The sequence below is a fragment of the Alternaria ventricosa genome (assembly GCF_023758065.1).
Source record: "Alternaria ventricosa strain BMP 2768 chromosome Unknown scaffold_19, whole genome shotgun sequence".
Taxonomy (NCBI): domain Eukaryota; kingdom Fungi; phylum Ascomycota; class Dothideomycetes; order Pleosporales; family Pleosporaceae; genus Alternaria; species Alternaria ventricosa.
In genome coordinates this window covers 188057-210507 of record NW_026055699.1, presented here as the reverse complement: position 1 = coordinate 210507, position 22451 = coordinate 188057, and the positions used below count along the sequence as shown (strand labels likewise).

General features: G+C 53.4%; 5 protein-coding genes across 5 annotated transcripts; 2 read left to right on the top strand and 3 right to left on the bottom strand.

Annotated features, from left to right (window-relative positions):
• Positions 1-876: 876 nt before the first annotated feature.
• On the bottom strand, positions 877-1624 carry J4E93_008997 (uncharacterized protein; the record flags this gene model as incomplete). Its single annotated transcript, XM_049346891.1, has 3 exons — positions 877-974; positions 1029-1134; positions 1187-1624. 3 exons carry the CDS (start codon positions 1622-1624, stop codon positions 877-879), a joined length of 642 nt encoding a protein of 213 aa, XP_049195846.1.
• Positions 1625-11908: 10284 nt separating this feature from the next.
• Positions 11909-15099, top strand: J4E93_008996 (uncharacterized protein; the record flags this gene model as incomplete). Its single annotated transcript, XM_049346890.1, has 3 exons — positions 11909-11965; positions 12036-12915; positions 12965-15099. 3 exons carry the CDS (start codon positions 11909-11911, stop codon positions 15097-15099), a joined length of 3072 nt encoding a protein of 1023 aa, XP_049195845.1.
• Positions 15100-16243: 1144 nt separating this feature from the next.
• J4E93_008995 (uncharacterized protein) lies at positions 16244-17412 on the bottom strand (the record flags this gene model as incomplete). The annotated part of the gene is made up of 2 exons (XM_049346889.1): positions 16244-17104; positions 17158-17412. The coding sequence occupies 2 exons, from the start codon at positions 17410-17412 to the stop codon at positions 16244-16246; spliced, it is 1116 nt and encodes a 371-aa protein (XP_049195844.1).
• A 1171-nt stretch (positions 17413-18583) lies between these two features.
• J4E93_008994 (uncharacterized protein) lies at positions 18584-19372 on the bottom strand (the record flags this gene model as incomplete). Its single annotated transcript, XM_049346888.1, has 1 exon — positions 18584-19372. The coding sequence occupies one exon, from the start codon at positions 19370-19372 to the stop codon at positions 18584-18586; it is 789 nt and encodes a 262-aa protein (XP_049195843.1).
• Positions 19373-21791: 2419 nt separating this feature from the next.
• On the top strand, positions 21792-22374 carry J4E93_008993 (uncharacterized protein; the record flags this gene model as incomplete). Its single annotated transcript, XM_049346887.1, has 3 exons — positions 21792-21879; positions 21969-22258; positions 22315-22374. 3 exons carry the CDS (start codon positions 21792-21794, stop codon positions 22372-22374), a joined length of 438 nt encoding a protein of 145 aa, XP_049195842.1.
• Between the last annotated feature and the right edge of the window lie 77 nt (positions 22375-22451).

Here is a 22451-nt window from a genome sequence, read left to right as displayed (position 1 = left end):
CTCCGATGAGTTGTTATTTGACAGATGATACAATATGCGGGCAGCCTGTTTATATTGGGACGAGCCTGCGTCAGTCGTGGGCTGTGGTGCGAGCACTGCGGCACCCTTCCTCATACACTCGAGGAGCAGCGGCTATCATACGACTGTGATGCGCAAAGTGAAACAGGATATAAGGTATTAACTTCTAGATTCAATAGCTTCTACGTCGCTAGGCCTGAAAGCCGGTGGTATCTCTTTTTAAACGCCTGTCAAAATCCCCAAAGGCTCGCACACTTCTAGCAAAGTGTGTCGCGCAAGAATGCCTAGAAGAACAGTAATCGTGAGATGGTAAGCGCTTGTTTCGGCGCACCGAAACGCCCAACCTATGATCGAGCCATCCTAGCAGATGGTGATATACAGAAAACGCCTTCAGCCAGTCCGCGGGCCTGGAAACCCTTGTGTATGTGCCAAAATGCAACTACTACTACTAAAAGACAAGCAAGAAATAGACCGTAGTATACGTGAAGCCCTAGTGCTGAGCATGGCATGAAGTTCTGGAGCCGCTGCGGGCAACATCGGTGTGTTGATACGGAGGACCGATTATCTCGGTCCACCTTCTCCTCCAGAGTCGACCAAGCCGTTTTCAAATGACGTCCCTAGAAAATGGTATATGGGCCCGCCGGAAATGTGAATGATACAGGGTCATGGTCTCTAGTAAGACCCGCCAGTAGGCATGGGCCCTCTGTGTAAATGCAAGCAGTATCTGCGCCAACACTCCTATGTAGTGAAGATGATGGAGACGTGTGATGGTGGTGACAAGCCCAGGAAAAATGTCGAAGCAAATATGTACGGCTCCAAGGGTTGTATGTCGGGTTAGAAAATTACTGAGGTCGATAATCACATCGTGGGTGAACCATGGTCAATGGATTTGGGTCGTAAGTTTGAGCTGGTCATGGCTTGCTTGCCACCCATTTTGCGGGTTAGCTTTGCATAGTCTGAAGGCAACGTTAGTCTGAGAACACATATACTATTGTGGCCTGGCAACTTACGTAGGCCGCAAGCATTGCACAAGGTCCTGGCGCCGTCTGGCCCTCTTCGCCACTCAGGGGTCTCAGCTCTATTGCAGCTATGGCATCGACCTGGCGGCGCAGCTCGCTGTCAGGTGCGTCAGTAAAGGTTGTCAGTCGATCGGGTGTGGAGCACTTACGCCTCGTTTCCGGGTCTTGTTATCGCCACCAGCAAAGCCGCCCATCCCTTTGTTGTCATCGCCGTAGTTGCTCGCATTGTCATCGTAGCCATTCATCGGTCTATACCGTGGATCCTGAGGGGGCTCCACAATGCTCGCCTGCTGATGATTGAAAACGACGTCTCGCATCCGCTGAAGGGACATCTGGATCCTTTCGCTTTGCTTGAGCATTTCGTCGACCTCTTCTAACCGGGGCATTGACTGTGGTGTCATGCCAATGCGTTGGTTCTCATGCGCGCGCTGTCTGTAGATCTTCGAAAACTCTGCAATGCGTCCGGATCCGTCGGCCATCTCGTTGAGGGAAGCCTCAAGATCGAAACTCTCTAGATGGCGCTTGACTGACTCGCCATATGGGGCTAGACTTGATCGTCCGATCTTCTTCTCTTCCAAGCGAGCCATCTCGGAGTTATCCTGCCACGATTGTGGGGGATAACGGGGTGGGGCAGAGTAAGTTGAGCTTGCCGGTGGGTAAGCAGAGTTAGGAGCACTTGCTGAGGGGGCCGATGAAGGATAGCCAGGGGGATACTGCGTGTACGGGTAGTGATGGTTCATGGGTGCCGCTGATGGAGGAGCAGGGCTCTCGTAGGTGGCTGGTGGTGGCGGATAGGACGGATATGAGACGCTGGGGCGAGTTGCGCTCGGTGGCGGGGATTGTGCAGTCTTCAGTGGGTGAAGTGCAGGTAGTTTTGAGTTGTGTTGAGGGGTAGAATACGGCGGCCGTGGATCCGAGAAGGGCGGACGAGGCAAAGCTTCTGACTGAACCTGGGGCGGTTGTCGGGAGACTGTGGGTGATGCTGGGGCCCCGACAAAAGGACTCCTTGGGTAGGTGAATGGGTTGGAGGGTCCTTGGCTGGCGTGCTGGAGGTCAGATGGAAAGTGTCGTGGCCGTGGCTCGGCGGGGGAAGCAGCAGCAGATTGAGGATGGTAATGCTGAGGAGCTGAAGTGATGGCTGAAGGTGGAGGCACTGTAGCTGGGAATGGCAGCGGCTGTTCCGAACCTAGGGCTTCATGTATCGATGGCAGGGATTGCCGGGCCGTTGGTCGTTGCGACTCTTTCTCGTCGCCAGAGGTCCTGCGTGAGTCGGGAGGAGACAGTAGGCCTCCAAGCGAGCCGGGTACTGCGCTGGCGACTGACGATTGGTGATTGCTGTGCAAATGCGGCGGCCCCGCGTAGGGGTGCAACGGGCTGGGCATGGTAGCAGCAGCGGCGGCAGAGTGTTTTCTCTGATACTCGACCTCTTCACGCTTGACTCTATCGGCGTCCATGTGGATGATTGACGGCAGACCAATGCTACGACGGACAGTTAGCACCCGTACGTCGGGAAGGGAGCGGGGGCCAAACAACATACCTTTGCCTGTTGCCGGCATCTATGGTTTCCATGGTGGGTCCTGTGTCGGACGGGTCGTGGTGGTGGGATGCGACAGCGAACTGCTGCGGCAACGCGATGGCGGGGAATCGTGGGTGCCGCGACGTTGATGTACCTTCCCGCACAACGTCGACCAGCTCGGAAACCTGAGGTCGTTCCTTCCCGCACAACGTCAATCGCCACGAAGCGTCTCACTTTGCTCTTTCCTCCGCAAGCGTGGCCAAGCAATTCAGTCCGATTCTTCCAAGCCCCACAGTGATGTTGCAATTGCAGCCAAAAGCCGGATTTCAGCAGTGGCGACGTCCGGGTCTCTTTTTCTTCAACGAATGAATCGGTGGGCAGGCAGACTGCGGGATGTTGTTGATGTTGTTGTCGCTGCCGCTCTTTCTCTTGTCGATGCTGTGGCTGACGTAGTGTCGCGGGCACGACGGCCGTGGAAGGATCGCTTGCGTCGATACACACTCAATACCGCACTATGTGTCCGTCTCTTGCTGTGCGTCGCTCTTGGTGCTCCGAGGCGGCGCGGGTGTGTTGGATGATGTGGAAAAGAGATGGGCAGGTGTGACATGGGCGGAAGAGCGGCGATCAGGCAAAACCCGTGATCTCACAGCACACTACGCGGAATTCAGCGCCTCCTCTATGCCTGCAGGCATGGTGTGAGAGGAGACGAGGGCTAAGACAACCGCAGCGGGCTAAAGCAGATGCGATCGGAGATGAACCGCTCCGGCAGCAAGTAGTCGCTCAGTGTGACGAGGATGTGCAGCGCGCGGACTAGGATGCTCTGGATACGGCACGTCTGTTTGCCCCCAGCAAGGATGTGGGTGGAGAGGGCGGTCGCTGGGTGTTCTTGATGCAACACTCGAGCGCTCCAGCGGACTCCTAAAGCGTCCACCCAAAGGGCAAGGATATGCGACACGCCATGCCCGCCCTTGCAACGCTTGCCCGATCAGATCGCGCAGCCCCCTAAAAGCAGCAAGTCTGATTTTTCAAGGCGCCATGGCGATGCTGCATGACGGGCCCACGTCCGTTGGGCGGTGGCGGCTTGGGCGTGGGCTGGCTCGTCGCCATTCTTCTGCTCGATCCGCAGCCGTTACGACCAGGGACGTCAATCGCGACCGCCATCCGCGCGAATGGGCACCCCGCGCACACGAGGTGAGATGCGCCCATGCCCGAACAGGAACAGCCCGCCGCCATGGCACGAATTATCGTTGTGGCATGCAATCGAGATGCAACCGAGCTTCCATCATGCATCCACCCCGGCCTGCACCCACGCCCGTCCTGTCACTCCGTCCCTTGGCGCCCACAGCCAGCGAACTGTCACCCACCAGCGCCGACGCCTCGCACAGCTCTTTGTCGGTACCGGAGCCCTCCACTGCTGTCACTTGCGCCCGCCGCGCGCCAGAAGTCATGTGTTGGGCACCAACTCCAGCCGACGGTCTATCGCAACTTCCTGTCAGGCACTTAACCTGACACCACTTCGGGAATCTCCATCGCCCCAGGGGTGCCCGCGCATCTGAATCGGTGGCAGTGCGATTAGTGCAGCGGGGGTGCGGACGCCAGAAGCGCTCTCACAGAAAAAGGCACATGGTGCCGAAGAACCATCTCAGCTCGCCAGATCCCATCGGCCCGACAGGCTTCGATTCATGAACTTCCATCAGACGTCTGAGCCAGTCTTATCGCGTGCATTTGGCGCGTCTATCCATCAGCCCATTTCCTGCCATCGCTCTGTCCCACTTCTGCTTCGCAAGCAGGCTTCGCAGGCGTCTCTCGGTTACGTCAGTAGTCGCTAAACCCCCTCAACTATCTGCACTGGCCCCATCTTGCTCCGAACCATGCAACTCCAAGCGCTTGACCGTTGACGCCTACACGTGTTTAGTGTAACGCATGGAATTACCTCCTGCACGACGGCATCTTGGTGCGTTCGCGTCTGTTAAACGTCCGTGCTATGACCAATGCGCTCCGGCGCTGTCGAGTCAATATGATCAGACCGTAACCGACCCAAAGATCGCTGGCACGCTATTAACAAGTCTCCGTAGCGATCCAGCTGTACCAGTGGGACCGTCAGCCATCTACGCTCGTCATCTCTTACTACTCACGCCTCGTACCCTGTGAACCTTGATGCAACCACAAGGGCCTCTCGGAATGTCCCTCACGCCGGCTGACAACGGTCTGAGCATAATGCGCAAGCCGAGTGAAGTGACTGTCGGCGTCATCTTTCCGGTCCGGTCACCGTTCAACACTGCCCTGGATATTGAGTGCAACATGATCGTTGGGCGCCGCAGCATGCATCAAACCACATACTCCATGTCTCACAGCCTTTGAGTGCCTCTGTTCATCTTCACTATTCTCATGGCCGCCGCTCGTCCCATGCTGTAGTGGCTGCGATGAGGATAAGGCGCAAGCATGACCGTGGTATCGGTGGCTTGTAACGTTGAACCGGCGCAGACGCTCGGTTGCGCCATCGTTGAATCTCGCTAAAACATCCTTCTATGTACGGTACGCCTTAACACAACACAACGGCTAATTTTGGCTGACTTCTCGACACCACCTTGCAGCACGCGTCCGATTGACGAGTGTCCGATCCGGAGTCATGTCTGGATTTCCAAGCAGCCGGCATCTGACATGCGCCGGTTTGCGCAGTGTTACATGGTGCGAAATCCAATCATGCGCTGACGACTTACCCATGTCACTAATGGGCAGGGTCGAAAGCTCTGTTTCGTTTCAAAACGCACATTGTGAGGGATGAATCAAGTTCAGGAATTATTTGTGCTCACGTGGTTGCCGGTTGAGAGCAACCTATGCTCGACATTTCGAAGGAATTGGAGAGACCTAACCTTTCTCCATCCTTGTGAACGAATCCATGGATCCCAAGCTCAAGTTCGGCGTGAGCCACAAGTACCTGACATCGCTGACACAGCAATCTAGGTCCAGTTATGAATTTCTTGTTGGAAGCAGACACCCTATCCTTGCATGTCCGGCACTTGGTTCAGCATCTGAATTTGACCACGGAAAGTGTATCGGTTTATCGACTTCATTGGTCTCTCATCCTAGCTGTGTGGCAGTGTGTGCCCCGCAGTGTCATATCTGACAGGCGATGCCCCACATCTTCTCCGTTCGCGACAACGCTGAGAAGTCACTGGTTTCACAATCTGAAAAGCAATCACGGCAGACATGCTGTATGGTACTTCTTCGGATTCTGTAAAGAGAGTATCCGATTCTTGATTGCGATGGAGCCGAAAACGTGACGAGCAAGTCATGTGGCCGATGTGGCCGTTTGTGACCCGCGGCAAAAGTTGACTCAAAACTGGTCCGCATGTAGATATCGGTAAGCGACGCGATGGCCCATGCGTGATTCACATGCTACTCTTTCGGTCAGTCACTACTAGTGAGGCGAATCCTTACCAGAAGCACATGCTGCATGTCCCAGAAAAAAACGCATTGGTGCTTCTCGAAGTCTGACGCTGGATAGCGAATAGAGCCGGCAGAACATGCGACACAAATTAACCATATCCCTGCAATAGCATTTCTGTGCTGACTCGAGATCTCAGTCATCTACCCTGGCTCGGCGGGATCGTGATCTTGTTTCGGGCACACCCTTTTCGTCTGCTGCCTGCAGCTGCATGTATCCGATTCTGTTATCCAGGCTTAGCGGACGTCGGCCCAAATCGGTCTAATGTGCGCTGGCCGATTCGGTTTCATGCTTAAGCGACATGGTACATCACCCAGCATACCGGTTCAGATGCATCAAGAGTATCGCATCGTACGACACCTGACGCAAGCTGCCAATTGTGTTTCGAAATCTTCTCTTCTTCAAGCTCGAGCCTTGTCCGTCATCGGGCTTTTACTCCAACCAGGATATGATCACCACGCCCATGATTCTGGTTGAGAAGCCCGCGAGGCGTAGCGATTTTCGCCCGGCTCGTCGCGGAAAAAAGTAAACGTTTCTTGTCCCGCTCTCTCAGGGTCCGCATGGCACGTTCAACCTCTTTTTGGCGACCTGCGTCGAGCAACGGTCGATCGAAATATAGAGCCGTCCATATCTCGTATTGATTGGAGATCTTATGGAGAAGTGGGCCTATAGGCGCGTAAGATCATTTCCCATGGCCACTTTAGGGAAGGCATTGGCGAAAGGGATGTCGGTTTACGGAAGACCCTACTTTGTTGACGTTTGTTGGCGATGCATTGCGATCCTGCAGTCGGACGGCAGGAGATTTGTAGGTCGCGGACCTTCAGGCCGAGCACGTTCGTAGCGATGCTCTGAGACTCCGCTCTGACGCACGAACTTTTTTCGTGGTGTGCGTCGCTCGACGCGTTCGTCTCTGTGGCAGGAGCAGGAGCGCTGCTGCTTATGCCAAACGAGAAAGCAACATACCTTTGGGTCAGCCTGACACTACCGCCAGGCTGCATTCTGACCGGGATCTTGCTGAGTTGTTTTTCTCGCAGCCGCCCACAGTCTTCACAAAGAACTTACCAGGCGCTAATGGGATGCGACAAGAGTCGACTCGGGACTTTTCACGATACTTTGCTGGCCAACTGCCGCCGCACTCAGATGCGCTCTAAGCAACGCAACTAGCTTACTAGGTGCGCATCGTGAAGAAAATCCTCGTGTGGAGTAACTGGATCTGCAAAGAGAAGGACCGATTCAGGTAATCATTCTGCGGAGTTCGACTAATCGGAACAGGTGGACATTGTATGTACATGAAAGTAGCACACCTCTACTGCAGCTGCTAGCAGTCCAACGGTGTGGCTCTGGTGTACCGGCTATCACGAGAGTCGCGGCTTGGCTCTAGATCTCTAAATGGCGACAGGGTCTAGCATGCGAAACGCAGACATGGAAGCCATGGTTGCTCATTTCAGGTGATCTTGCGTTCGCATGCGAGCAGCTCGTTCCGCCAGATCTATGACGACATCGATCTGCCCCTCCCGCACTCAAAGATCGGGCTGGACTGCAAGATCAAACCCACGCACGCCCTTGCCCCCCAAACACAGTTTGGCTGTCATTGGTGAACTGCCAGTTCAAGGGACACCCGTCATTGCTCGAGCTTTCCACGGTACGGTCCCGACGCCTCACTTCATGCGAGATTACCCTGTCGCTTCACCTTGAATTCCCGGATACTGGAATGCGAATGCGAGACGTAGATCTCTGGATCCTCCCGCGTCGGCACGCGGCGGCAGCTCCACCACAGATCATTCGCCGCTTTCGACAATAATAGCTGCCATCATTCCGTGTGAAAGACGGCACAGGAACGAATTAGCATAAGCCGACAGCTCACTTGGTGCAGAGCCGCTTCTGGCCCAAATTGTTATTTAACGTTTAGAAGGCAGCGCTACGCTTGTCACGAAACGCTCTTTTCGGCACGTTACGCTACGAGAGGTAATAGCCAATTTACGCGCAGCCAGATAAGCGCTCGTTAAAGCGGCACAAGATCACCAAGTGGGATAGAGTTTCTGACTACATCTGCCAAGCTCAGACGAGTTCGCGCCATGAGGGCGCCTCGGCAAACAACGGGATGATATCGACGCCATCGCCATCAGATGCGATAGGTAAGTCCTCGCATGTGTGGAGGGCTAGTGTCTCGAGTTGGTTGCCTTTCTCTTCACCGGTGTAGGAACACCTGAGCTACGAGTATACTAACGACATAGTCACGGTGAAAGCCACGTCGCCAGCGCATTGAGAAATATTCCTTTCGGGTTCGAGGCGCTTGCGGCCATACTCCATTGATCTTCGCGCCGGCTTTGCTTTTTACGAAAATCGCCTACCGAGTGGGCTCTCGTACGACGTGGCGCTGCAAACCTCCAGACGCTATTAGGGCGTTTCGGGTTGCCCTGCAGTAGGAGGCTGACTAGTCTCTGCCATTTACACGTGATGAATACGGTGGACTGCGAAGTTGTCTAATGGCTAGCGAAAACGCGTCGATCCCACACTACACCCACTATAGCCGGGTAGGTAAGCCTCCGCGATCCGCTAGGTCGAGGCTACATACCTAGACAAACCCGCTCGTCTCCTTGATGTTGTGGATATGCGGTCACCGACGCATCAGGCCGAAGATGGACGGCCAAATGCGGCCCCATGCTGGTCCCTGTTGCAACACTCAAAGTGGATTTGTGCCCAAAGAGAAATGGCGGAGATACTGATCAGCAGCCTGGATGTCTACCGGAATACTGGATGGGCCGTCGCTACTAATGAAAAGTGGCAGCCCATCACGAGGGGAAAAATGCCTATCCTCTGGGTATCAATTCAACAAGTCACCAGGCCGAGGTACAACACTCGATAGTTCAGCATGAGATGAAAAACAGGTACGCCATGCCTCCTGACGTCTATCTCCGTCACTAAAACGTACCGTGGGCGCCTGCGAACTCCGCTCCGACCTTCAAACTTTCCGTGTGTCTGGGACCGCTACTACATACCGGATTAACATCCGACAAAACCTGCCGCTCACGTTGCTTTTCGTCGCATGCACATACGTTGAGCGGTGGCTGTGGGTTCTAGAATCGTACAAGTGACAGGGTCGCATTCTAGGGTATCAATTGTCGTGTTCCCCACCCGTGTTGATCGACAGTCAGGTACGGCGGTGAGTTTACGACAGTGCTTTTTGTGAGGACGTGGCATATCGATATTACGACTGTGGATAATCTGCTTCACTTTGGCATGCTGTCACTGCTAATGGCAGATCCGCTCTTGTCTATCCGGCACACGAGTGACCCGGAGCTCTAGATGTTTTACTACCGGCGCAGTACCGCCTACCCATCTTGAAGCTAGGCAATATTGGCAGGACAGAGGCAGCTCCCGGCCGCTTTCTCCTGAGATCCCCACGTGAGTAGTGCTCGATTGAGTTCACGTCGGGATGAAAAGACAGGGTACTGCAGATCGTGGAGCTCTAAGCTGCTTCACTTCCCACGTGAACAAGTATCCAGATGAGTCATCCAGGCTCGTCAGGGCAACTAGTTGCTCTTGCAGCCTTGTTTATGTCTGGGTACATATCTTGGCAAATGAGATACTGGTCGACCTCGTTGACAAAACGAGGCGAGTGGATGTGAGTTTGGTGTAGCACGACGGGCTACTCGTCACTGACGCAGAATTGATGTAATGACTGCCATGATGACTTTGATAGGGACACCGAATACTTCGTTACTGTTTGGCGACGTGAAGGATTCGCTGAAGCAGAATACATTATTCTCACTTGCGCATTTGCCTCTGAGGTACGAGGACGGCATGATAGGCATAAATCACTAATGCAGCGCACACTTGCTGTGCATACACCGAGCGGCATCTGCCCCCAACTGAGCATATCAATACTGACAAGTACTTCAAGTATCACAGCTCATGCCTTCTGCTGCCTGGTTTGACTCGCATGCTATGGCCTCAAGAGGGTTTTTCGATGCACTATTACTTGACGAATACCGAGATATTACACCCCTTCAGCTCCTGAAGAACTACAAACGGAACCCATTGAGATCAAAACGAGACGATCCATCAATACGGCAACGTAAGATGATCAAGATCATGTGTGCACTATTACTCTGACTGGCATTCGTCAAAGCCTTGTGCGAGGTTTTCACCAACGCACTGATATCATGGAACTGATCCAAAGAACACGAGTCCATGGTCTTTGCCTGTACAGGTCACTCTGTGACCACAGGCCGACATCTCACTTTGTATGTGTTCATCTCTGTCATTTCTGTGCCAAAGGACTCTCTCGATTGCAGTTCTCGACTGCAGTTTCCAACTGCAATCCACATTAGGCTTGTTTACTCAGCATGACTCTAAGTAATGGTCTCTGGGACACCGGCATGCACAGTTTTTGTTGTGCAAACTTGGAAGACCTTTCTTGACAGCGCACACCGTTGATCGTCACGACCATGGATACTTGTCATAGCCCATTTACCACACATACTGATCGCGAAATGGTACCGAAGACCACATGCAAGATACCCCCAACCAAATTTTCGTCGAAGTAGAAAAAGCATGACATGCACACTCGGATACGGAGGCCAGTCAGGATGGAGGTAGACGCACAAACATTGTCATCTTGATCATCTTAATCTTGCCGTATTGATGGATCACTCATTTTTTGATCTCAATACATTCCATTTCAAGTTTGCCAGGAGGCAAAAAGGTGTGATATATCAGTAATCGGAAATAGACACAGTAGTAGTCATGCTAATCGTGAACAGGAAGCGAGCGCATGCATCAAGCTGGACTGGAAAAAGAATCGCTTGCATGTAGAGCCAGTCTTGTACAATAGATGAGGTTACTTTTCGTAGTGTACTTCTTCGAAACATATGGAGGTAATACAGGACAGCTCAGTGTTTCGCCACTTGGGTACGCTGGGAAGGACACTATGACGACTACATCTTGGGAACGAGGGCATGTCTGGGTCATGGCTTTGGATCTCAAGGGTAATTGTTCCAGAATCACAGTCGAATGTGTGCGCTCATGAAGTTCGGCTGCGGTAGCGAGGGTCGACGATCTGGATACTGCAGCTGTCCGTTGGCGCTACTACCACGGTACGGTAGTGCATGGCGGAGACATGGACGCGCCACAGAAGCGGGAGATCGTCCAGGGCCCATCTGTCATCTCAGATCTGCCACATGTCACAACAAACCGATGGAACCAAATCTTTGACGGCATCAGATTCCTCCGACGACAGCTGAGATGCAAGAGGCAATTAGCGAGGGCGGAAACTTAGATGAGGTGCAGCAGGAGTCATGCGGCTGGGACAGGGATTCGTGGTTGCGCAACCCAACCCGCCTCTCGACGGTCCACGATTGAGACTGAGCTGCAAACCTCACTCCCACAAAAGTACTTTTCGCGACCATTCCGGCTACCCTTCAGGCGCACACGATAATCGGCGAGCGACGCGACACGACCCAGGCAGCGCGTGGTTGCACGGAAGACCTTACCGCGATCTCCAGACCTTGCCTGTTCGGTGAGGCTTGCGGCTAGCCCCCGTCGACTCGAGCAAGATCATACGACTTGTCGAACCACCCCAACACCCATCGACACGCGCAAACAATCACAGCCCCGGCCCCGTCGCACGCTTCCTGCAGGCCATTCGCTTTGACGGTAGTGCAGCAAATCCCGGCGCACACTGAGGCAGAGGCAGCCCGTCCGATCTGCCGCCCGCAGTCGCGTCGTGAGCCTGCGAAGGAGTGGCATGATTTCCATGTGCATGTAGTAGCTGGTAAGGCGGAGCCCTCTCTTTCTCTACCAGACCCGTACTCTGTATACACTATACTGTCCCTCTTGTTCGCCGTCTGTCGCCGCTGTCGTCGCCGTCGCTCTTGTCGCAGCTAGCAGCCCGACGCCGTCCTAATGGCTTCTGACCCGTACGGCAGCCCCGACGATGGGCTGGAGCTGGAGCGAATCGCCGTGCGTGACGCAATGCTTTTGCACTTTTGCATGTCTCGAGTCTCTGCTAACATGGCCTTGCACCATCCAGGTCGGCCCCTACTGTGTGTTTGACGACTTCCGCCTGCCTCCAAGTCCCCCGCCCATTCACCCGTCGGCTCCCGAGGCCAAGCGACCCACGCCCAAGATGGAGGACCCCATGCTGTCGAGCGACTTCCCCTTCGCCAACATGCGCGCACCGTGGCTCACCACCGCCGGCGACGACATGCCCCTCACCGCGCCCGCTGACGACATGACCAACTGGAACGAATGGATGCAGTACGATCCCGCGCAGGCGTCTCAGAACTCCCAGAACGTCGACCCCAAGCCCGCGAATCCGCAGGGGCCTGCCGCATATCTCAGCCCGGATCAGCAAACTTCTCCGCCCCATCTCCTTCCTCACCAACAATCCCAATCGCTGCAATCCACCACCGTGCCGACTACCGCCCCCATGTTCGCGCAATCGCATGGCGTCCCCTTCACCTTTGGCCAGGGCGCTGACATGCCGCCGGCCTTTGACTTCAACAGCGCTGACCTGAGCTCTCCACTGACGGCTGAGATGCAGCAGCAGCACGCCTACTACACATCTCAGCAATGGCAGCAGCAACAGCAGCAGCTGGCTGAAAACACCCTCTTTTCCCCCACGCAATTCGACCAAACTGGCTTTGTCGCACCGCCCGCCTCCACGCCCAGCCTCCACCACAGTCCCACCTCGCTGACCAACGGACGAGCCAGCTCGACCTCGTCGCATTCATCACCAGAGCCTGCGACGAACAATACACGCAAGAGAAAGTCATTGGCCGACTCGGAGGAGCTCGACGACGATGCCCCGTCGAGCAAGAAGGGCGGCCCGCCCAAGAAGACCGCCCACAACATGATTGAGAAGCGCTATCGGACGAACCTCAACGACAAGATTGCTGCTCTTCGCGATAGTAAGTCATTTTCCCATGCGCAACCGACACTAGCTGATTGATATTGAAGGTGTTCCAAGTCTTCGCGTTATGTCGCGACCGAATGGTACGGAAGAAGACGACGACCCCGAGGACCTTGAAGGTCTCACACCCGCACACAAGCTTAACAAAGCAACCGTCCTTTCCAAAGCCACCGAGTACATCCGACACCTCGAAAAGCGTAACAAGCGTCTACAAGATGAGCTCAACACTATGAAGGGCAGGGTCGAGAGCTACGAAAAGATGGCCATATCGGGTCCCATAACACTACACGGCACTGTCAGCACACCAGATGGCTCAAGATTCCACAAAGATCCTTTCACGCCGACACACAGTATGCCCATGTCAGGACCACCACAAGGAATGATACCCGTCCCAGAAAACATCAGCGCCCTCCAGCGCGGCATCCCACCGCAACAGCACTATGCACACGCATATCCTCCCGGCTATGGCGGTCGCCCAGCAGTGGGCGCGCCTATGGTCAACGGACGACGCAACGGTGCTATGATGGGCAAGCTCATGGTCGGATCTCTTGCTGGCCTCATGATCTTGGAAGGACTTGCAGAGCGCGAGCAGTCACAAGAAGAGCCAGCTGGACGCGGCCTATTCGCCCTGCCTGTCAATCTCGTCGGCATTCTTGCTCCTCGTGTCTCCCTGGGTGTCTCCACAGCTCAGATTCCTCTAGCCAAGCTTCTGTTGGTATTCGCCGCCTTCTTCTACCTCGTCGCGCCGCTGCTCGACTTCAAATCGAAACCGAAGAGGAAGTCGCCGCCCGCAGTTTTGTTAACACCCGCACCATCACTGGCTTCTCCAGTCGAAGTACGTCGAAAGGCATGGCTCACTGCAATCCAAACAGTCTGGGTCCCTCAACACAACTTCATCCTCGAGCTCGCTGCTCTGGGCTTGAAGACCCTCAAGCTCAGCATGCGACGGCTCATTGGATGGGAAGGATACGCCTATCTCACCGGCATTACCAAGGAACAAGAAGCCGCTCGTGTCAAAGCTTGGGAGATCGCACTGGATGCCCAGCTCACTGGCGGTGACGCTGAGATCAGCACGAGCCGTCTGGTGCTTACATTGATCGCTTCCGGTACCTTGCCCGATACACCCGCGAGACTCATGCTCAAGGCCCTGCATATTCGGATTGTGCTTTGGGAGCTTGGGAATGCAGGTCATGGCTCGTGGTGGATGCTCAACGAGCTGAGTGCGAAACTGGCCCGAAGCTACTGGAACATGGCACGGAGCGAGCACCGCATCGCCATAAACACGTCGAAGCAGAACAATGAAGCTGTGCCGTTGCCAAAACACCTGGCAGCACTTATCGAGAGGGAGTGCGACGAGGTACTTGTTCCTGCAGTTGTGCAGCGCGCATACAACCTGGCTTGGAACAGGCCAAGCGCAGAACAGACAACTGTAGACACCTCCATGGACGCTGTTGTCGAGGACTTTGCCATTTGCTCTCCATTGGATGCGCTTGCGGCCTGGTACTCTAGCCTTGTTTTGAACAAGGGACTCGCAGCCACACTTGGTGCAAAGAACAGCTCATCCAAGGACAACGTCGTTTCTGATCTAGCACTCGCTCTCCGCGCTGCCCCACCGAACTCACAGGCTCAGCTACGTGCGCTAGTCGCTCAAGCTGTTGTACTCGACGAAGACCGGAACACTCGCATCGCGGCAGCCCTCGAAGCCCTTCCATCGTCACCCAAGCCTGCCGATGCCGGCTTCATCAATGTCGTCGGTAACGGCTTCGTTGCAGTCGATGTGCGGAAAGGTCTCACCCTGGCCAAGTGCCTCTCGCTGGCCGCTTCCTCGAATCCCGAAGCCCGCCGCCGCGCCATCTTCGTCATCAACAACACCTACCTTCCCGAATGCACCACCACACTCCTCAGCTTCGTTGCTGCCCACAAGGTTCTCACGCAATTCATGGCAGACGACACGCTGAAGAAGGAAACTAGCTGCGGTCTAGAGAGGACTGCAAGTTCCCTGCGCATGTGGATCGGTCACGAGACAGGCAGGAGGAGTGGACTGACCAACAAGGTTCGGAGCAGGATCATCAGCAGCTGTCTTGACGCTAGCAAGATGCTAGTTGGACTGGCCGAGAGCAAGAAGAAGGATGACGCTGACGTGGATGATGGGTATGCTAGTGCGAGTGTCAAGGATGACTGAGGGTTTGTATCTATGACTTCCCATGCGATGGGATTGGCGTTTGGGATTGAACGGGGTGGGTGGCAATATTCACATCTGACTGGCGTTTACTACGGATATTTACACGGCATGGATATGCCTGATGTATGGTTCATCCGGCTTACGAGCCTTTCCTTTCTTTGTAGCATTTGTCCTTTCTGTTAGGCTCGCATGGTGTATAACCCACCCATACACTTGATAGTACTGTGCAATCGACTTTGTTCGGCGTTTCATACGTTGATCTTTCAACCGCGATAGATACATCTGGTGTCCATGCTTTTGTTGGTTTGATGTGTTCGTTCGGTCTTGGTATAATCTATTTGGTACCGACCAGGTACACGTTTAAGATTGTGCCACGCGTCAATGTTGCCATGGCTGAAAGTAAGCTTTCCTGTACTTTATACAGATACCCTCCTGAAGCTTGAGATATGCCCCCAAGAAGACTGGGCACAACGTTGTAACTGCACCATAGGTTCGAAGCAGTCCGCGAGAAGATCCAGTGAAGCGTGTGAAATACTAGAACTAATAAAAGACCAATAGGTATCTCTGTGACAGTTTTTTTGCTTCTCGTCTTCTTATACTGTACCCAGGCAAAGGACCTCGAGTGGACTTTAGCAAATTTGTCTAATGGCCGGCTATTAATAGACTACATGAAGGTGTCCGGTCTGGGGTCAGTCGCAATCAGACAGAATGTATTTTCGACCGATGAATCCGACCGAGACAAGTATCGTGACGTCGATGAATTCGGACAATACACAGAACGATGGCAGTAAAATCTTGTCGAGAGGAACGGACGTCCGGTTTGCTCGCCAAACTCTACAGACCTCGTACTCGGGAGGAGGCAGTGTTCCGAACGGGTATGGCCCGAGAGGCAAGGATGGACTCACATGCTGGAAAGGTGGGGAGAAGCGGCATTGACCTTAATAGTGGGTTGGAAAATTATACACAAAAGAGGGGTCGATTTCTGTCGTAAAAACGATTTACATACTATACTACAATCCTTATAGATAGAAACGCAGAGAGTTGAATCTCCGCAAAACTGCCCATATCCGTTGAGAAAGGAAGGAAGTAAATCCCAAGACTTGCTCTATTCATACATCATAAAAGCATAATAGCATGAAAACAACTAACAGCAATGCGTGAAAGAGCTGCTACCGCTATGTTCAACAATACCCAGCCCTCCTGAAGATGACGATGCCGACGAAGAGTTTCCGGCACTGAGAGCCCCGAAGATGGGGTCTAGCCACTTATCAACAGTGTAGATGCATGCGCCAGGGACGCAGTAAGCTCCCCCCTTGACAGCAGCGTTGTTGACGCTTGTGATAGCGCCGTTGCTGTCTCTTTGGACGGTCGCGGGGAATCCGACGATGGACTTCTCCTGGCCGGTCGATGTCGTGTCGATGAATGGGTACTTGAGCAGGTAGGAAGACAGCGCGTTGTTACTGGGCTGGAGAGCCTTTGCGCTTTGTCCGAGTGCAGCGAGTGCGGCGTTGCTCGGCGCGAAGATGGAGAGGTTTTTGCCTTGGCTGAGAGATGCGTCGAGGAGGTAGACGAAATCGGGAGATGTTGCGTTTAGGAGCTCGGAGTATGTCGATAGGTCTTTTTGGGAAGCTAGGGCTGATGCGATGGAGCCTTCGTTTTGAGACGCGGGGTATGAGGCAGATGCAGTGTTGTTGGCGTTATCAGCGCCGAAGAGTCCAGCGAAGGAATCGAGCACTGATGTGATTTTGAAGATGGCTCCGTTGCCGACTTCGGTTCTGGAATCGGAAACTAGGTTGGCTTGCTTGTTGACGGAGACGGTCTCTCCCGCCGAGTTGAAAGCAAGTGGTGTGCCTTCGATGGCGGTGACGGACTTGCCCGAAGTCTTGACATCTTCCGTTGTGATCGATCCTTGTGCGATGTGACTTCGCAGGATGAATTCGAGAAGCGAATACGATGCTGGTGCCGTCAAAGCAGTGCTTAGTTCTTGAGGTAGATTCTTGAAAGCCTATACAAGTCAGCAATCTATGGCGTAGGGCAACATTCGGTATAATTGCTTACCGAGTCGACGGGTGCAAAAGCGGTATACTTGCGTCCATCAGTGAGATTATTGAAGCGCTCTTCGAATTGAGGACCGGGAATGCCACTGCTGCCACCCGTGCTCTTGATGAGGCTGTAGAAGATGGAAAGGTCTGGGTCGTTTGAAATGGCAGTCAAGAGAGGGGCAGAGTCTTTGGTGTCTCGTTCGACCGTGACCGGAGAAGACGCTGCGAGGATGGAAAGCAAAGCGACTGGGAGAATGCGCTTGGCTAGCATCTTGATATCTTGATGTATAGCTTTAACTTGAACTTGAAGATCGATAAATTGTTCGTTACAACTTGTTCGTCGTCACTTGGTGCTGCGGACGGTCAAGCGAGAGCCTTATATGTTTGTGTAGGCCCATAGCCACATTAGCCTTTCGGACCGTGTTGGAGCAAATTCTTTGGTTGTCAGAGGTTTGAGTTTGCCGTTAGGTAGTCCGTAGTGTATGATGGAATGCTACCAGATGGTGTAGCTTTCGGGCGAGCCAATCAAGCCTGAGGAATATCAGCAGCTAAGGGTCACTGTACCCGAAGGCGAATAGATCTTGACTACATCATCAACGTTGCATCACTGCTGTTCTTCGTCTGTCGTTGTCATCTGTGACATCGGCAGGTATGACTGCCAAACATTTCGATACAGTGCTGTGGATCGACATGTGGGGAGTATGAGGTTGATATCGGGAGGTTGGAGAGGCGGCATAGCAAATCCTGGAGGCGCAGTGGAGTGTAATGAAGGGGAGCGCCACAAGGAATTCTGCCGATCTGATATCATAAAATACCCGACGCGCCAAGAGCAGCTAATATCTTGTGGCGTTTTGACGCTTTCGGTAGAGTTGCATCACTACCTAGGTAGGTGCCACAATAATTCGTTTCGGAACTTTGAGTGACGCATGCTGAATGACCCTGCAATGGGTTGTTATTGCGCCATCGTGTATCTCTACCTGAGTTGGTGACAGGATGAATGCGACGGGAATGCCATCCCTGTTGGAGATCTCCCGAAGACCAATACATGACACAGACACGCATGCAATCAAGGCCGCCCGTGCTACAAGTTAGTATGCCGAGTGATCCATGCACGAAGCTCCAGCGCGCACTAGTACACCGGTGTATGAGGAAGATTGCATCATTTGCGCGTGTGGCAGGTAGGCTAATCTTGACGGAGACCTGTCCGCAGTAAACCTACAGGCGGACGCGCAGCGCGTTTATACGAAGATTTTTTTGCATCTCTCCATACTATTCGGGCTGCAACAAAGACGATAAGTTTCCTGTATGAATTTTTAGAGAGATCTCCGAATCTAGCATACTCGATTTTCCTGCTCACCATGATCACGCCAGCCCTACTGTATGAAAGATAGACCGATGAGATGTTGTAAAGATGAAAAGAGCATCAGAAACACCGTGTCCTTTTACCGCTTCAGAAAGTAGTACGGAACAATCGCTGCTCCCACCACAGTAGAGATAGTCAGCCATCTCATCAACCCCTTGTTGATCATCTTCTTGGCTAATCTGTCGATGGCTTCTCCGTCGTTGATTCTCGGGAAGGGAATATCCTTCGGGACCTCCTTCCCCAACGCCTTGCACAACGGCTCCCAACCCTCTCTGACGTCGAAGAAGAACAGTCTTTCCTCAGGCACAACCCTCTTCAAGTAAGCGATGTGCGCCTCGTAGTCTCGGGTGGAGACCCCATCATGCGTTCCATACAACTCGACCCATTGCTTCCCTAGGCCGTTGGTAAAGTCGACAAAGTGGCGCATGCCTGGGAGAGGAAAGAGCACAAAACGTAGAAACCACTTTGTCGTTGCGTTTGTTATGGTTCCTATGCTCTTCACCCACGCATCTGGATCCCGAGTCGTGCATATGACCAGCGCATCAGGATAAACTTCGACTAGCTCTTGTACCAGCCCGTTGAATGGCATGTCGGTGGCTGCCGCATAGCCGTCCAGGCGCTGCCTCAGCAGATCGTGTACAAGCTTTTTCTCGGAGGGCGACTTCGGTGGTGAATGATCCAGTATCTTGATCAATGGTTTGATCTCTTTCTCGGCGCCCAGAGTAGCCTGCGTACCACCGTGGTAGACAGGCCCATTGAGTAAGATGCGTAATGCTTCGCTGAAAGAGGAAGTTCCGGTGCGCGAAAGGCCAGCACCGATGACTTGGAACTTAGTGCCTGGCTGAGGGACGGAGGGTTGGTTGCCCATTGTTGATGGCTAGAATAGAATCTTGTCCAAAAGGACCGCACGGTTAGGTAGCTAATTATATAGGTGATTGGTCGATCTCGGATTTACTCCGGTGTGAAGCGGCCTGTAGCGCTCTCGGACTTGCAGACGATTGCTCGCTTATTGTTAGCCCTTCACCGTAGCCACCGGGATCGTCCCCGGGATTGATACCATCCTTCAGCAGATTTGACAGTACTACGAGAGGTTTGGGTATCATGACGGTGCGCCGCAAAGGAGCGAACTTTTGTTGAGACTATCAGTAGATTCTAAATGTGGTTGTTCGTGCGATGAGCCGCTGTTTAGCAATTTGCCGCCGGCTTATGACCGCAAGCGGGCCGACGATGAGCTGTCAGTGAAGTGCAGAGGGTTTACAGAGTATTGAAAGTAGGTTGATGGTGACCAACAAGCCCGAGGAATCGACAGGTCAGAGAGCAGGCGATGGCGTTGGTGCTGCTATGTACAACAGGGTGAAGCTCCGGTGAAGGTCGAAGTTCGTTGTCGCCAGGTTTGATCGTATTTCGTGAAACTCTTGGCGTCACTTCACACCTGGTGTTGTATAACCCTACAGATGTGGGGCGCCTGCCGCATCCGGTCCATCCTCGATTCCGTGACTATGTGGCGCCCGTTCATTGACATCAACCTTGAATGCCGTAATTTCTTACGCTACAGTGCTTCGTCTAGACTGTTCGGTCTTCGAGTTGAGCGCACCACCGGGGATCGGATGGGACCGACATACTGCCAAGATCACGGGTAAGACTGAATGTAGGTGCACGAAGTCAGCGTGGGTCTCACATGCAGTTCGCGCGGAGATACTTACTATGTCGAGATAATTCTCTCATGAGAACAAACCATAAGGGTAGTTTCGCAGTTCTCCACGAAACAACTTATGAAACTGGTGTACACCGTGTACGCAGGGAGTCTCGACTCCTTGTATGGAATTCGTTGAAGTCGCCGGTCCTTTTCCTGTACACTTTGCTGGACATAGATGCCATCCGTGCGGAGATGTGGACACAGGGGCTGGGCTAGTTGCTTCAAGTGATGTTGGACATCGATTATGCTCAAGATGCCAGTGCCGGCAATAATAGTCCATGATGGGTGACCACTGACCCTCCAGGTGTCGTCTGCGCGATTCCGTAATCGAGTGCAACAATACCAACTTTGTTCAAATCTCCAATCTGACATGCGTGATTTCAGCTGGTCGTACGTGAGATAATAGTGAGAACAGATACGAAAAGCAAGATTTGCACCATGGCATCTTCGTATGTGAGGGGATCGCAGCATTTCTGCTGCAGTGAACATCCGCTTCGGATGAGTTGCGTGACAGGCTGAGCAGAGGAGCTCGGCTTGTCTTTCTTCTTCGGCCAGCTTAAAGTATCGTTCGTTTTCAACGTCCCTGACAAATCTTTCCTTCAACACCTCCCGTTCGTGTACCTCCATGTCAACATATTGCACGTCGTGCAAGAGCAAGGCGTATCGGCGACACGCGAGTCGCAGGCAATACTTGTCGCTAGGTTGCATCCGTTCTGCAATATCGAGTACGAGTTCAGGGGGCAAGCGGTATATGTGAGAGGTACTGGCGTTCCGGATCTCGATGGACTCTGCGAGCTGGTTGGCCTTCTTTCTGCGCTTCATTGTTGGGGGCCAGCAGTTGTTCTTGTACTCTGTCAAGAATCTGGATAGGAAGACGTGCATGGTGGGCGTCCTTGCTGTCATGCGATGGGCGTCTGGCGTGGACATTGTAGATGCTGATTTTGTTGTCGCTCACGACGACGACGGCGGAAAGACACATAACTTTGGCTCTCAGACAACACTTTGGTAGGATATTAGTGGATAGGTAATGAAAGACCCTCGGAGGGGTATTGTCTACGTGGACCCATGGTCCAGGGTCAACAGCCGTCCTCGGTAGCCAGTACTTGCGCTTTATTCACCGATTTGAAGACGATATTAGACGCTTATTACGGGAAGACAACGTCATGATTTGAGGTATACCAGACACAGTCTATCACTCCACGGCCATCGGCGATGTGCCTGTAATAATGAAGCGTTGGCGCTCTCAGTCCACAGCCTTGTCATGGCTGTCGCTCGAGTTGTATGCATAAAGTGAGCACGATGACCAGATTTCCGATGCTGAATGAAACGAATGAGCTTTAAGAATGCGTGGAAAGGTTTCCCGGGTGAACGAGGAGGGGTGCAGGTGTAATGTTCCCAAGACCTGCCCAAAGCACGTGCGCCGCCGCTAGTGGCCCTTATGTCATCACAGATTGTGCTAACTTTTTGATAGTAGGGCAATCATCGTCACCAGCAGCTCGAGGCCCAACACCTCCAACCTATTCCGACGTGCATCTGTCGCTAACGCCCTATACCCTATCCACACCAATCGCACACCCGAACAACCTCCAAAATGGTCAAGCTCGAAGAGGTCATGGATGAGGAGTTTGTGCGCGAGCAGGAAGGCCCGCATGACGAGGATGAGTGGGACACCGACTCTGGTACGATACCGCAAACCGCTTCCTAGATGCGCCTGGCGCATAGAAGAGAGGATAGAAATCACATACAAATACTAAACGTACCACTGCAGAGTCAGACACATCCTCCATCCACTCCGTAACACCAGACGAGACCCTCTACGACCGCATCATCGCCCTACAAGACATGATCCCCGCCAGCACACGCCGATCCGTCTCCTCAAAAGCCAACACAATCACTTCATGGTTCAAGAGCGGTCTGAACATGGGCGGCAAGACTCTCTGGGTAGTGAGCACAAGCGCGCTGCTGCTTGGTGTGCCATGGGCATTGGCGTACAGCGAGGAGCAGATGATTGTTGAGCAGGAGAGGGCTGAGTTGCAGGCACAGAGGGCGCAAAACGAGGTACGTCGAGCCGCTCCACGATGAGCGCTTTGCAACATCTTACTAACTCTTGACAGTTCATGGCTCCCGGTGCGCCCGTACCTGGACAGCCAACAGGCGCAAAGCCTGCTTTGTAGACGACAAAATTTTCGATTTGGCGTTTCGACTGAATGCGACTCAAGCATAAAAATGTTGAGCTCTTCACACCTGTTTT